General features: G+C 40.6%; 1 protein-coding gene across 2 annotated transcripts in view; it reads left to right on the forward strand.

The window, feature by feature from the left end:
• The window catches only part of minpp1.L (multiple inositol-polyphosphate phosphatase 1 L homeolog), a 31,317-nt gene extending 15,717 nt beyond the window's left edge, over window positions 1-15,600 (forward strand). For both annotated transcript variants that reach the window (XM_018225032.2, XM_018225033.2), the window contains one exon: window positions 14,038-15,600. In XM_018225032.2, the coding sequence (XP_018080521.1) occupies window positions 14,038-14,455 (418 nt within the window). In that variant the 3' untranslated portion in view covers window positions 14,456-15,600. The remainder of the gene's footprint in view (window positions 1-14,037) is intronic.
• Window positions 15,601-16,701: the final 1,101 nt, after the last annotated feature.

Genomic DNA, 16,701 nt, shown 5'->3' on the forward strand with positions numbered 1-16,701 from the left:
CTTAGGGGGCTGTTCCTGCTGAATTGTGCTTAGTACAGGGGAATACCTATGCTGCCATAGTTTTATGGGATCTCTCTGTACAGACTATGAGCAAACTTAGGGGCTGTTCCTGCTGAATTGTGCTTAGTACAGGGGAATACCTATGCTATCATAGTTTTATGGGATCTCTCTGTACAGACTATGAGAAAACTTAGGGGCTGTTCCTGCTGAATTGTGCTTAGTACAGGGGAATACCTATGTTGCCATAGTTTTATGGGATCTCTCTGTACAGACTATGAGCAAACTTAGGGGACTGTTCCTGCTGAATTGTGCTTAGTACAGGGGAATACATATGCTGCCATAGTTTTATGGGATGTCTCTGTACAGACTATGAGCAAACTTAGGGGCTGTTCCTGCTGAATTGTGCAGGAGGTCACCCATTCCGATTAGAAGAAAAGAGGTTCCGCCTAAATATTCGGAAGGGGTTTTTTACAGTGAGAGCTGTGAAGATGTGGAATTCTCTCCCTGAATCAGTTGTACAGGCTGATACATTAGATAGCTTTAAGAAGGGGTTGGATGGCTTTTTAGCAAGTAAGGGAATACAGGGTTATGGGAAATAGCTCATAGTCCAAGTTGATCCAGGGACTAGTCCGATTGCCATTTTGGAGTCAGGAAGGAATTTTTCCCCCTCTAAGGCAAATTGGAGAGGCTTCAGATGGGTTTTTTGCCTTCCTCTGGATCAACTGGCAGATAGGTAGTTATATAAAAAAAAAAAGGTTGAACTCGATGGACATGTGTCTTTTTTCAACCTTACTTACTATGTTACTATGTTACTATGTTACAGGGGAATACCTATGCTGCCATAGTTTTATGGGATCTCTCTGTAAAGACTATGAACAAATTTAGGGGTTGTTCCTGCTGAATTGTGCTTAGTACAGGGAATACCTATGCTGCCATAGTTTTATGGGATCTCTCTGTACAGACTATGAGCAAACTTAGGGGACTGTTCCTGCTGAATTGTGCTTAGTACAGGGGAATACCTATGCTGCCATAGTTTTATGGGATCTTTCTGTACAGACTATGAGCAAACTTAGGGGACTGTTCCTGCTGAATTGTGCTTAGTACAGGGAATACCTATGCTGCCATAGTTTTATGGGATCTCTCTGTACAGACTATGAGCAAACTTAGGGGGCTGTTCCTGCTGAATTGTGCTTAGTACAGGGGAATACCTATGCTGCCATAGTTTTATGGGATCTTTCTGTACAGACTATGAGCAAACTTAGGGGACTGTTCCTGCTGAATTGTGCTTAGTACAGGGAATACCTATGCTGCCATAGTTTTATGGGATCTCTCTGTACAGACTATGAGCAAACTTAGGGGACTGTTCCTGCTGAATTGTGCTTAGTACAGAGGAATACCTATGTTGCCATAGTTTTATGGGATCTCTCTGTACAGACTATGAGCAAACTTAGGGACTGTTCCTGCTGAATTGTGCTTAGTACAGTGCTGTACCAGTGAGCCTGATGCACATAAAAGGGTTAAAGGGGCACTGAACCCCTCCCACAATTTCTTACCTTTAGCCCCCCCGACTTTCTCTCTAATCCCATCATACATTGCTCCCTGCATTAGCTGTTCCCAGTGCAAGCTGATCCAGCATCATTTCCATTCTTGGTTAAGAGGGAAATATTTGTATGTTGCACTAGACCAATACAAAGGGTCAATGAGTTTAAATATAGTTTACAGTTCTGGTTAGTGGAGAAGGCACAGAGTTTTCCCTGTACTGTACAATGAGGGGATTAGAGAGCAATCACAACACAAGCAAAGCAAACAGCAGCGATTACCCACAATGCAGTCTGTTAAGTGGAGCAGAGAACATTGGGTGGAACCTACAACTGGGACTGGTTTTGGAAGGAGCCACCAGAGAGGAGGCCACAAGGAGAGCAAATAGAGATTATCTCAGGAAAACATCTGAGCTGACCCACAGAGTATATAGGTGAGGGGTAGATTTTGCCCCTTACTACACTGGTCACATGGGAGCACCCCCTCCCCATTCACTTTAAATAGGACAATTTGTTTCAAGGGAGATGAGCCCCGTATAAACAAACTCAACGCTACATATACTTTGTTAGGCTTTGAGGAAGGAGAAGCTTATTATATGAAGGGCGAATCTGCAGAGTGATCATTTATTTAACTAGCTTCTCCTCTGCAAATAGAGAACCAGGAAGTGGTAAAGTGAAGATGGTTTAATTTATTTTTATAGTGCAAGAAATATCAACTAAAGAAAGAGATTTCTTTATTAAAAATGTTTTCAGCACAAGCCCTATTCATTGAGCTTATGTTAAAAAGGGGGGCATACTGCCTTTTTAAAGGAGAACTAAAGCCTAACTAAAGAAGTAGCTAGAAATATTGTACATGATGTTTTGTGCTTCTGTACCAGCCCAAGGCAACCACAGCCCTTTAGCAGTAAAGATCTGTGTCTCTAAAGATGCCCCAGTAGCTCCCCATCTTCTTTTCTACTGATTCACTGCACATGCTCTGTGCTGCTGTCACTTACTGAGCTTAGGGACCCACTCACAATATACAGTACACATAGAATAGAGATGTCACAATATAAGGCTGATTAGTAATTAATACACATAATTACTACATGGCAGCACAGAAACCAGTGCAATTAGCATCAGAATTGAATAATCAGCAAACCTGTAGCATCAGCTTATATTACAGCCAGGGAAGCTCATTTTCTGCTGGATAATTAGTGACGAGCCCTAAGCTTAGCTTCTCAACAGCCAATCAGAGCCCACTGAGCATGTGAGTGTCACAGACACTTTCCAAGATGGTGACCCCCTGTGACAAGTTTGAATTCCTGGATCATTGCTGCTATTGACAAGCTGACATTTTAGGCTGGTGCAATAAGTTTTTAAATAAATTGTATTTTTTAAATAAAATTTTAGCCACATTAATTTCTAGGGTTTAGTTCTCCTTTAAAGGATAAGTAAATCTTAAAAATAAGTGAATGTAAAATTGATGAGGGGGCTATTCTGAGCACTTTTGTCATTTACATTCATTATTTATTTTCTTTTTATTCCAAGATATTAAGGGATACATGTACTGTTAATATGAATTAATTTTGTTACAACAGCGCCACCTGCTGGTCAGTTTCCCACCAGTCTGACCACCAAGTAGTCAAGGAAGTTGTCAGGAGAAAGAAAGAGGCTGCTCTGATGTTCTTCTGCTTAGGAAAGATTTGAGAAAGGTTTCTAATTCAGAGCAGTCTTTTTCTTTCTCCTGACAACTTCCTTGACTACTTGCTGGTCAGACTGGTGGGAAACTGACCAGCAGGTGGCGCTGTTGTAACAAAATTAACTCATATTAACAGCACATGTATCCCTTAATATCTTGGAATAAAAAGAAAATAAATAATGAATGTAAATGACAAAAGTGCTCAGAATAGCCCCCTCATCAATTTTACATTCACTTATTTTAAAGGTTTACTTATGCTTTAATATAGAGGCTGAGCTTATTGGTATTTAAATATCTGTCTCCAAAAAGCAATTTTCTGCCGGTAATATTCCTATGTTGAGTGACATTGAAAAACGAAGCTTTGATTTATGCCTACGAGGTGAATGTCATTTTAGGGCAGAGACATACAGAAAGATTCGGGGAGATTTAGTCGGCCGTGAACTAATCGCGTCTTCTTCGATGGCACTCGGAAGACTTAGTTATCCGAAGTTGCCTGATGGAAAAACTTTGGGCAGCTTCAGAAAACGAAGTTTTCCGAGTGCCGTTCCACTGGCGATTTAGATTCTAGCCGTTGGGAAGGCTTTTTGGGGAAATTAGTCGCCCGAAGAAGAGGCGATTGTGTCGATTTTTTGTTATTCCAATTGCACTTGCCGATGGGCTGCAATGGGTTAATAGCACTGGAATGAACTTTGCTTACGTTACTACATTCACCTTTGTACTAGTACCAGCCTCTCCGCATGCCTCTGATGCTGTAGGAAAGCAGTATGGCCTCTCTCGTAAAAACTTTTCATGTTCAGACGCCTGGAAAATTTCACCTATTTCACTTGAACTTGTCACTGCACCTGCACAGTGACTCGCAGTCACGCAACTGTCACGCTATAGTACATATATGTTACACAAGCAGAAACACAACACGCAACTGAGCTGCAATGAAATAATAACCTACCCGCCCATCAGCTATTGTATCAAGGATAATATCCGTTTAGGGCAGCTCCTCCTCTGATGTTTCAATGAATTAAGGTGCAGCTATGGGCCCTTTTCATACGCCACCTGTTATGAACTAAGAAAACCAATACAGATGGGAAAGACCAAAAGTACAGAGAGAGACTGGGACAGGGCTTATATAAGTTTATACATATGAATGCACAGGTGTAGGAGATCAATGCTTAGTTAATTAAATTCATTGATTATAGTTGAGAAGATACAATGAAAATTATAATTACAGGTGTGGGACCTGTTATCCAGAATGCTCGGAACCTGGGGTTTTCGGGATAACGGATCTTTCTGTAATTTGGGTCTTCATACTTTAAGTCTACTATAAATACTAGAAAATCATGTAAATATTAAATAAACCCAATAGGCTGGTTTTGCTTCCAATAAGGATTAATTATATCTTAGTTGGGATCAAGTACAAGCTACTGTTTTATTATTACACAGAAAAAGGGAATCAGTTAAAAAAAAAAATAGTTATCCAGAATGCTCGGAACCTGGGGTTTTCCGGAAAACAGATCTTTCCGTAATTTGGATCTTCATACTTTAAGGGGCACATTTACGATCGAAGGAATAATCGCTCGATCGACCGATTAATCCATCGATCGAACGAAATTCCTTCGATCAGAAATTTGCTAGAAAGCCTATGGGGACCTTCCCCATAGGCTTAAATTGATGCTCGGTAGGCTTTAGGTGGCGAAGTAGGAGGTCAACGTTTTTTTTAAAGAGACAGTACTTCGACTATCGAATGGTCGAATAGTCGAACGATTTTTAGTTTGAATCGTTCGATTCGAAGTCGTAGTCGAAGGTCAAAGTAGCCAAATTGATGGTCGAAGTAGCCAAAAAAAACATTTGAAATTCTAAGTATTTTTTATTCTATTCCTTCACTTGAGCTAAGTAAATGTGCCCCTAAGTCTACTGGAAAATCATATAAACATTGTATATTTTCGGAACCTGGGGTTTTCCGGATAACGGATCTTTCTGTAATTTGGATCTTCATACTTTGTCTACTATAAATACTAGAAAATCATGTAAATATTAAATAAAGCCAATAGGCTGGTTTTGCTTCCAGTAAGGATTAATTATATCTTAGTTGGGATCAAGTACAAGCGACTGTCAGTGGCTGAGCCGAACCAGGAAATGACACAGTAAACTAGAAATCGAAAGCTATTCAGTCTCTTGTTTAGTGCAAAAATGAATCTGTTGCTTGGTTACTAATACTATATATAATGGAATGCTAGTCTCTACAGGGCCTGTCAAAAAGGGCCTATGATTTTTGGGATAAAGCCCCTAGTTCAAAAGGGTATAAACATCCAAAACCAAAAAAGTTATCCCAAAACTCCATATTATATTAAAAAATAGTCTTTATTCAAAAATCATGTTAAAAAGATAGGCATACAGACCACATGGTATTCCGCCTTACGCATTTCATACCACCTGATACTTAATCATATATATATAACATATAGAGCTTTATATATATATATAATATAGAGTTTTGGGATAACTTTTTTGGTTTTTGATAATAGAATCTGAGCCATTTACCATGAACAGACTGTTGTCTTATTTACAGGAAGGAAGTCCATTGAATTGTATTTCACGGGGCTCTTTTAGGATGTTTTTTACCAATTGTGACAATGTTTGTGTTCCTCATGGGCCGGATCAAGAGGACAGATATATGAAAAGGGACCTAAACATCAGCCTTATTTAAAAGCTCCATTGGTTCTTTTAGATGACCTCATAATATTCTTATAATCTGTACCCCCTACATGTAGTGTAGTAAATAATTGGCCCACCATGAAAAACAGTTGGATGGCTCGATGGTTTCTAGTTTCATGGGTGAACAGGGAAGACAAAGAATAAAGGGAAAGACAACGTGATCATATTGAGGGGTAAAGCAAAGGGTTTAGCATGGAGTTCGGCAACTTGACATCTTTACAAATGCTGAAAAAACTCAAAAGCCTTCGGAGAATCCATCAGAGTTGCCCACCCTAGAGACACCACGTGTTTTTCCTATGAATGATTGGAGGTCCATTCAACCCCTTTTTTTTTGATGATGCTCAAAGTCTGCTGCATGTCTCATGTTTGAGGGTGATCTGTTCATGGCAAAATACTCACAATGGTGGAAATCCAAAACTGTTAAGAGTTACTCTAGGGCAGGAAAACTGTGGTGTAGCCGGCTGTCCCTTGGTCTTAGATTTTTTTGTTTTTTTTAGAGAACTGAATGAGCAGCAACCAACCCATGCCAACATTTTGACTGATCCCCGCAAATACTTAAAACATCAGCCAGTTGAGCAGAAGCTGCTTCTCCCTAAGAGGTTCTAGATATTTAGGGGGAAACGAAGCATCTGAACAGTTATGTCCTAGTGCTTGTCATTACGCCTATTCTGCTCAACACTCCATGAAACTGAAAAGCAAAGCAAATTAGAAAGATAGTATCCAAAGAACCATAAGGAGGTGGATACCACGGTTCATCCGTTTGGTTAATTCCATACATATCTTACAACCAATGAAGTGGAACTCTTAGAATAACGCTCACAAAGACGTAATTGCTGAGACTTCGTCCTTGAAGCTCACAAAGACGTAAATGCTCATACTTCGTCTTTCAAGCACTTTCTCATTGAGCTGCGTCCATTGCTTGTCCATTCGTTAACTCCTTCAGAATCATTCCCCTGCAGAAGTGGCCTAACAAGAACCACTGGGTTAAATACCAGCAGTGCCAGCTTACAGCGAACTAGTGATACCGAAAGACTTAAAAGGGATGTTGATGTCATTTAAAGAGGTCTGTGGAGATTTTTGGGGATGCTGGGGCCATAAAAGTCTCTGTGGGCCTCCAGTTGGATAATTCTATGGAGAAATCCAAGGCAGCGGAAAAAAGCAGAATATTTGATCACTTTCCCTAAACAGGACTGGCATTGCATTTGGTTGAGTTTCTGTTTGATGATGTCGACGCAGACAAGTGTCACAGACAAACCCTGTTGCTGTTTATAGGCCTGGCAGGCACTGATCAGTTCCACAATGTTTGGTGGTGGTGGCTTTCACCTGATTGACCATATATCACTTATAGTGCTCATAGTCTCATTGGGTGTCTTTAAAGCATTTGTACACTCATTTTATAGTCTTGTTTGACCTTACTGCTTATAAAAAGGGGTTGGCTCACATTGAAGCTATAAATGCAAAGTTACTTATTATATTTGATCTGGTTGAATTATTGGCCCTTTTCCACATTTTGCAGGTCGTCCTGACAGATCCATTTTCTCTCTATTCTTTCCCATTCTCTCCTCTTTACATTTCATGATATAACCAAATGCAAGGGGCACTATGACACACACACAATACAAGGGGCTTTGGGGGGCTTGATGTACAATAAAGAAGCACTTGGCCTGCTTTTACGATGGAGAATATATTGCATATTTTTCTTGCATGACACCTATTGCAATGAAACAATTACAAAGAAATAGGGATGCACCAAATCAACTATTTGGGATTTGGCAGAATCCCAGAATCCTTTGTGAAAGATCCGATTCCCACCCCTAATTTGCATATGCGGTTTAAGGGGCACAAGGACTTGGCAGAATCCGAATCCTGCTGGAAAAGGCCAAATCCCAAACTGAATCCTGTGCATCCCTACAAAGAAATCTAGTCATTTAGAAATACAGGTATGGGACCTGTTAACCAGAATGCTCGGGACCTGGGGTTTTCCATAACGGATCTTTCCATAATTTGGGTCTTCATGCCTTAAGTCTACTAGAAATTCATTTAAACATTAAATAAACCCAATAGTCTGGATTTGCATCCAATAAGGATTAATTATATCTTAGTTGGGATCAAGAACAAGCTACTGTTTTATTATTACAGAGAAAAAGGAAATCATTTTTGAAAATTTGTATTATTCGGATAAAATGGAGTCTATGGGAGGCAGCCATTCCGTAATTCGGAGCTTTCTGGATATCGGGTTTCCGGATAAGGGATCCTATACCTGTACTAGGATTGAGATATAGTTTAACTTTATGGAGTATTTACTTCTGCATAAACTTTTGAAACGTATTCATGAGCCAACATAGCATAGAGGTAGATAACCAAAGTTAGTACCTATCGGGGTTATAGCATGGAACCCAACCTTATCACTAGTCAGTTCGTATCAGACAATTACTTCTTTTCTACAGTGATGGGGGGATTTGGAAAGCTTGGTTTTCAGTTTGGAAGACAAGCTCTAATCTGATGGGTCCACACGACAGCTACTCCAAACGGTTTACTCAAGGACCCACAACTATTGCTAGAATATAGAAGTGTGATACCCATTGTGTATGTTTTGCTTAATCATGTGCCCCTCTCATTAAACAGCAGCTGGTCACACTCTAGTTGACTTTACTCATCTAGTTAACGTTTGTATTTTTTTTTACTTTACCTTTGATTTAAGTAGATACCCAAATATGCTTTAAAGTGTCATTGGGTTATGGGTGTCAACCTGAAAATGGATTGCACGTGTTATTATAAGGTAAATATTAGAGTATTCTGAGTATCGTTATCTTGTTGCTAAGAGATATTGATTAACACGCAACACATTTCAAGGGTCCACTAGAATTGTACTAGGGAGTACTAGGGAGCACTGCAGTTATGTGATAGAAGGGTAACAACCAATTTACAAATGTATATGTCTAAAAAGAAGGACTAGGGATTGGCCAGGACATAGATCTTCTAGTTTTTATGCAGTTCCTTGGTTGAGTTGGTTTTGTGCTTCAAATAGTATTGTTGAAAGGTGAAATTCTTCTTCCAAAATATATATGATTTGGAGCTTTTTACTCCCTGTCTTTTTCTACGAGCCACAGTTCATACTAAAGAGAAGCAGCTTCACTGCTTGAGCTATACCCACCATCCGTGGTAGAAGGTACAATGGGCTTTGCAAAATGAGCTCTGTGGGCTTCACACCAAGAATACCATTTGTTAGGAATATTTGTTAATGTGGCCTTCTCTATAGACAGCAATTGGTCAAATCTTGCTTGACTTGCCCAGGTGTCTACAGGTACTTCTAGTACTTCTAATGAGATTAACCTTCTCCTTTTGATAATAATGCACCTCATTTACCACTGGTTTGAAGATCAGAAGATTAAAACAATAAAAGCAATGAGTCTCTGGCTTCTGGGATGCAATTAGTAATTTTTTTACAGCGTTTTGCACTTATCATTTTCCCATCTTGATAATTTAAGGGTATGACTATCGCTGGGTCTGCCCATCATCAATGTCCAACCAAAATACCAAAACCTGGAGGTGTAAATGTCTGTTCAGCCAAATCTCAGTAAAACAGTTGAGACTACTACTTCTAGTGTTCACAATGTGTGGACACTTCCTTGAATTGCTGAGGATGATATCAGAGTGGGCATAGCATCTCTTCCATGAATCCAAAAGTAATGGTATTGGCTCCCAGTTCATTGCCACAAGTCAGTTGTGTCCGTGGTCAGTAGGGAAACTGATAGTCCATTGTTCCATAGGCTACAGTTCTTCAGAACAAACTGAAGGGACACATTGGTGCTGGTAATAAGTTGCTTGGAGCATGTATGGGTGAATGTGCCTCCTTAGCTGGTAAACTTTATGCCCCCTCACTCCTCCCCCATGACCCCTTACTAGTCCCACTGCCCCGTCTACCCTAGCTTCCCCATAATTCTTTATCTCACCCCCCCTTGCCTAGTTTAAACACTTCTCCAACCATTCTTTCCCCTAGCACAGTGGACCCTCTTCCATTGAGGTGCAATCCGTCATGACTGTATAGGTTGTACCCCAAGGAAAAATCAGCCCAATGCTCTAGGAACCCAAACCCTTCCTTCCTACACCAAGACTTGCACCACACATTTAGCTCCCTAAGCTCCCACTGTCTTCCTAAACTTGCACGTGGCACAGGCAAAATTTCAGATTTCAATTACATTGGAAAACCTTCCCTTGATCTTAGAGCCTAGATCCCTGAAATCACTCTTTAAGGTCTTCCATCTACCATTTATTTTGCCATTAGTACCGATATGCCCAGCCTTTAAATACTGATCTTTGTTTATAAATGCTCAAGCCTATGATTAAGTGTCCTAGTGACACGAAACTCGTCAGGCAAGAGATGATTGTATAAATAAAGTATCCATTTTTGTATCTGCAAACCTTTGGTCTGATCTATATGTGAGTTATCAGTGTGCCCGGCACCATTTACTCTTTGCATACGGATTGTCCTCTCCCTTTAGCTGAGGGCCTGGGGCTGGAGCACCTGGGCCACGTTTCTACTTTGGTGAGTGATTCTACAAGATTGAATTTGCCTTATGCTTAAAATGTTCCTGGTCCAAACTACACAATATGGCCAGAAATATCTGGACATTCAGTCTAAAACGACATGTCCTCCATTGGAACCCTTGGTGCTCAGTAAGTTCCAGACGGTCTATGGAAGCAATGTCAGCACAGCAACTTTTAGTAGGGAGTGTGAGGTTTTTATGAGTTTTTTTTAGTCATATAAACCTAACATCACCAGGTTCAATGGAAGACATTGGCTGGATGGTGTAAACGTTACCATCACTGGAGCAGTGAAAAGGTAATGCCATTTAACACATCAACCGTCTGGCAGTCTGATGGGTTTGACAGGTACCAGGAGAAGGCTTCCTGCCTCAATGAATGCTGATAAGTTTGAAGGAAGAATTGTCTGGGGCTGTTGGTTTAGGAATGTTTTAGGCAGTGTCCCTGCACAGAGCCCTGACCTCAATTCAACTAAATACTTGTAGGATGAATCGGGACCCTGACCCCCAACACCAGTTCCCAGTCTCAGTTCATTCTCCAACATCTAATGGGAACCATTCCAGAAGAGATGACTGTTATAGTAGCACAGTGAGGAGCATTTTGTATTAATACCCTTCATTCTGCTAATGAGATATTAGATTATTTGGCCTAATAGTGTTTGGGCACATGCCTTGCGCGATTCCCACATTGATAGTGGTGCAACCTCCCCCTCATCAATTTTACATTCACTTATTTTTAGGCTAGGGGCACACGGCGCGATTTCGCCGCGATTCTGCGCTGGGCGAGTTGTCGCTGCGGTTTTTAAGCCGAAATAGCTTTGCTAACTTTGGCGCTGGCGTCAATGCAAATCGCGGCGAAATCGCTGCGCTAATTCACACGCGGCGATTCTTTTTCTACTGTCGCCCGGAAACGCCCAGCGAGGCAACTTCGGACGACAATAGAAAACGAATCGCCGCGTGTGAATTAGCGCAGCGATTTCGCCGCGATTTGCATTGACGCCAGCGCCAAAGTTAGCAAAGCTATTTCGGCTTAAAAAACGCAGCGACAACTCGCTTAGTGCAGAATCGCGGCGAAATCGCGCCGTGTGCCCCTACCCACTTACCCATTAAAGAGAAGAGGCCATTATAATAGCAAAGGGATGAGCAACTTCTTGTTATTCCCCTTGGTTTGGGAATAAGATGCTGAATGGACACGTCCAGAAAGTTTGGCCATATTGTGTGTACACCATGGTCTGGGTTTGGTAGGTTACTGCCAAGGGTTTAAAGGGCAACTAAAGTCTAAATAGAATAATGTTAGAAATGCTGTATTTTGTATACTAAATATAAACACGACCTTACTGCACCAGAAGCCCAATTAAACAAATGATTTATGTTTTCAAAGTTGGCCGCAGGGGGCTGTCATCTTCGCAAGACCAAGACTACGCACATGCTCAGTGTGGCCTGGACTTCAGTTGGGAGGTTAAGCTTAGGGATCGTCATAAATGATCAAAACAGCACAAGTCAAATAATATCTGCCAGCAAGACTGATTAATAATCAGAATATACAGACTGCACTGGGTCTTAGGATACAAATATGCACAGTTGTTACAGGGAAACAAACAAGTTCTGGGAAGTTAGGTGGGGGGGCTTCCCCCTGTCGTTTGAAAGTATAATTGTTTCCCTGCAGAGCAGTTAGGGACCATCTGAAGTTTCCTAACTGTCAGAGCAAGTAAAACGAAGGGTGAATTTCACTGCATACAGTCAGGTTTCTTATAAAAACTCTACACATTTTTTAATTAAAATATATTGGAGAAAAGTTTATTTTTCATTAAAGAAAGTAAAAATGGGATTTTATTTTTTTTTGCCTTTACATCCCCTTTAACTAGCTCTGGGGCTCTTTCCAACTTCTCAAACCGATGTAAAGCAACAAATCTGAAATGATTCAGTTAATTTATCCTTCACTACTAGGGAACAGGAATAATTGTAGACTAAAGCTGAATGGAACAAATGGTCGTTAAAGATGTCAGTGTAGCCATATTTTAGCTGTACAGCACTAGATTGCAAGAATGTTTAGATGCCAACCAGCCCAGCAGCTTTCCATGGCTTTATTGGCCTACTCTTAATAAGGCCCTAAAAACTTTTGGGGTGGAGATCCCTAGTATAAAAGACATGGTGTAAGTGTTGATGGGATCATTTTATAACAGTTTTGGGTGTGCGTAGCAAATCTGATCTTCTCCTTAATAATAATTAAGCACATAATGCTGAGGATCGTCAGAACAAGACTATCCTTGAATTGGAAAATCATCTGACCCTCCATAGCACGTTCCATAACTTCCTCTAGTAGCTAAATCAGTGGGAAAATGAACTAGCCATGGCATGAGATAGACGGTAATCAATAAAAGTCAACCTTTCGTGGAATCCCAGCCATAGTCTTGGCGGATGTCAAGTCACATGCCATAAATATTTGCCCTTGAGCATTTCACTATATAATGTTTATAAAAATCCTAACCCATCTATGACCCAGAACTGTGTAAATATGATTTTGCCATTGATAAAGTTAGAGCAGTTCCAAGAATTTTTGTCATCCGCCCATGGAGATGTTACTTTTTCTTGCCCACAGAAAAATGTCTGCAGAAACGAAAAGCAGAGAGCTCACACTCTTGAGTATATACCTTTTGTTTTATAGGTTTGTGATCAGTTATCCGGAAACCCGTTATCCGGCAATAGACTCCATTATAATCAAATAATCCAAATTTTTTTTAAAATGATTTCCTTTTTTTTCCGTGTAATAATAAAACAGTACATTGTAGTGGATCTAAACTAAGATATAATTATTCCTTATTGGAAGCAAAACAAGCCTATTGGGTTAATTTAATGTTTAAATGATTTTCTAGTAGATTTAAGGTATGAAGATCCAAATTACAGAAAGATCAGTTATCCATAAAAAAAACCCAGGTCCCAAGCATTCTGGATAATAGGTCCCATATCTGTGCTGGAAGACCCGCGTCTGCTTCAAGGGTCCTATGAAGAAAATGTCAGCAGCACACTGAAAATTTGAAGTAGTGTAAGCTTTATTTAAACCCAATACATACAGAAAAAAGGCAACTTTTTGGGCCACCCAGGCCCTTTATCAAGCCCTCCAGGGGATGCGGGCCCTGGTACAATTGCACCCCCTGCTCCCCCGGTAGTTCTGCCACTGGGGGTGGGATTTATGAAAACTCAAATTGTTCTCATTCTCAAGAAACCACAAATACACCTATTTCCATGAATGCCAGTCATTTATCAAAAGCTCCAACTGGAAAAGCTCAAACGGGATTGAATTGCAGGAAAGTTTAGAAAACAATGACTTTTTCAATATATCGAGCGATAACTGCAATACCTGATGAGTAGGAATGCACCGAATCCAGGGATCGGTATTGGGACAGGATTCTGCCTTTTTCAGCAGGATTCGGCTGAATCCTCATGCATGGCCAAACCGAATTCAAATCCTTAAAATCGTGGCTTTTTGTCACAAAACAAAGTAATTTTTTTTTTAGCCCAACACTCTATCCCAACACTAACACACATGTTTCTGTCTCTGTTACAGCTCCCAGCAGGTCTCCATGCCAGTGGTCATGCATTTTGGCCACGCCGAGACTCTCTTGCCATTTCTCACTCTCCTGGGTCTGTTTAAAGACGAGACTTCCCTGAAGGCAGAGAACTTCATTAGCCAGATCGAGCGGAAGTTCCGGAGTGGGCACATTGTACCGTATGCCTCTAACCTGGCCTTTGTCCTGTACCTCTGTGACATGACTGAGACCCCGAATGACATGACCGAGACCCCGAGAGAGAAGTACCAGGTGCAGCTGCTGCTGAATGAGCAGCTCCTTCATTTCCCACATTCTCATTCTTCCCTCCTGTTTGAGGAGATGAAGGAGCTTTATGGGCACCTCCTGGACGGCTGCTCTATCTCTAAGGAATGTGCAATAGTCAAAGCCAACCGCTCCTCTGAGGACGAGCTTTAAAATAATCAAACTGTGAGCGGGGGTGGAAAAAGAGAGGGGCATGGCCAGTGCCTTTGTTTCTGTATCAGGGTTGGCCAGGCTTTGGCTGCTCTAGATGTGTCTTGAGCTACAACTCCTTGTAACCATGATCATTGTAGTTGAGCAAAGTCTGGATGTGCCACTGGCAACTGGCACTTCCCCTGAGTAACTGAACTTTTTCTATCAATCAATTTAAGACATGGAAACCAAAAAAAAGGGGTAATTTAAAATTATTTATATTCATTTTAAAATGAAATATGCACACTATTTCTTGTTGCTATAAAGTGGAGTTGACACTAAAGTTCCGGTTGTTCCAATGGGAAAGAGTATTCAGCTTTATAGAATTGTAAATTGGCGAAAACAGAACCAAGGAAATGTTGTAATTTGCTCTTTTTTTCAGTCCGATCCATATTCTGGTAGAAATATGATGTTAGAAGGCGCATGCCCAGTGATTGAGTGTGAGGTGCAAATTCAAAGGAGGCTCCCCAGGTGAGTCTCCAAAATTAGAATAACCAAAAAATCAAACAAAGGATTGCACACTATGGATCAAAATAAAAAATATTTATTTCATCAAAAAAAATATACAAAAATCATACCAAAATAAATGAGAACGCGTGGTCTACCTCAGTGGCAAAAAATAAGAATTTTAAAAAAAAAGGCAATCCATATTCTGGGCAAATCTATCCCAGTACAGTTACCTATTGCAACCATTGTTTGATGAGAGCAAACACCTGATTGGCTGCTGTGGATTACTGCACCTGGCTAAATTTGCTTAGTGTTAGTGCTTAGTGTTAGTGCTTGGTGTCACATTATAGACCTGTTCTGACTCAATAGTGTGAAATAGCAAATTCGGAGCCCATCCCTTTCCATTGTTTGCAGTGAGGTTACACATACATTACACTGATATCCCACAGTCTGTTTCACAGCTGTGACATCATACCCAAATCTTTTCCCTCTCTAGAATTGAATCAGTGTAAATACAGATAAATTGCCGAATAGTCTAATGGAATGTTGTGTAGGACACCTATGCTATGGCTAGTGTACTGACAATCTAGTGGTGGTAAAATTAGGATAAAACTGGCTGTGCATGATCCAGTAGACCAGGGGTCCCCAAACTTTTTTTTCCTGTGAGTCACATCCAAATGTAAAAAGAGTTGGGGAGCAACACAAACATGAAAAAAGTTCCTGGGGTGCCAAATAAGGGCTGTTATTGGCTATTTGGTAGCCCCTATGAGCTGTCAGCCGATAGGAGGCTCTGTTTCGCCATAAACCTGTTTTTTATACAACCAGAACTTGCTATTAAACCTCACGACTTTCCTGGTTTGAACAGTCGTTTCCAAATAATACAAACAATATTGTGGCAACAAAAAAAACCTAGCGCTGTGTTCCTTGATCTGACCAAAAGGAGTTTTTGGGGCACATTGTCAAATATTGAGGGTTAATTAACCCTCGATATTCTACCATCGAAGTTAAATCCTTCGACTTTGAATATCGAAGTCGAAGGATTTACAGCAATTTGTTCGATCGAAGGAAAATTTGTTCGATCGAACGATTTAAATCCTTCAAATCGAACGATTCGAAGGATTTTAATCCATCGATCGATTTTCCTTCGATCACAAATTGCTAGGAAAGCCTATGGGGACCTTCCCCATAGGCTAACATTGGTGCTCGGTAGGTTTTAGGTGGCGAAGTAGGTGGTCGAAGTTTTTTTTAAAGAGACAGTACTTCGACTATCGAATAGTCGAACATTTTTATTTCGAATCGTTCGATTCGAAGTCGTAGTCGAAGTAGCCAATTCGATGGTCGAAGTAGCCAAAAAAATACTTCGAAATTCGAAGTATTTTTCATTCTAATCCTTCACTCGAGCTAAGTAAATGTGCCCCTTTGTGTTGTAAATAAATGTAATTGTTTCAGAATATGAAGCGAGTGACCCTGCCGCTCTCTGACCCGAGCTGTGTTGTCTGTAGCAGAGCCGGGGATGATTAAATATACCTCTGTGTGTGTAGAACAATCAAGGCCAGTGGACCAAAGCACAAACAACCTGAAGTGTATACAATATTCAGTGTATAGCCAGGCAGAATTTAAAGGAGAACTAAAGCCTAACCAAAGAATTAGGTAGAAATGTTGTACTTGATGTTTTGTGTTTCTGTACCAGCCCAAGGCAACCACTCTGTAGCAGTAAAGATCTGTGTCTCCAAAGATGCCCCAGTGGGAAAGGCATGAAAGTC

Source organism: Xenopus laevis, chromosome 7L (genome assembly GCF_017654675.1).
Source record: "Xenopus laevis strain J_2021 chromosome 7L, Xenopus_laevis_v10.1, whole genome shotgun sequence".
Classification (NCBI taxonomy): domain Eukaryota; kingdom Metazoa; phylum Chordata; class Amphibia; order Anura; family Pipidae; genus Xenopus; species Xenopus laevis.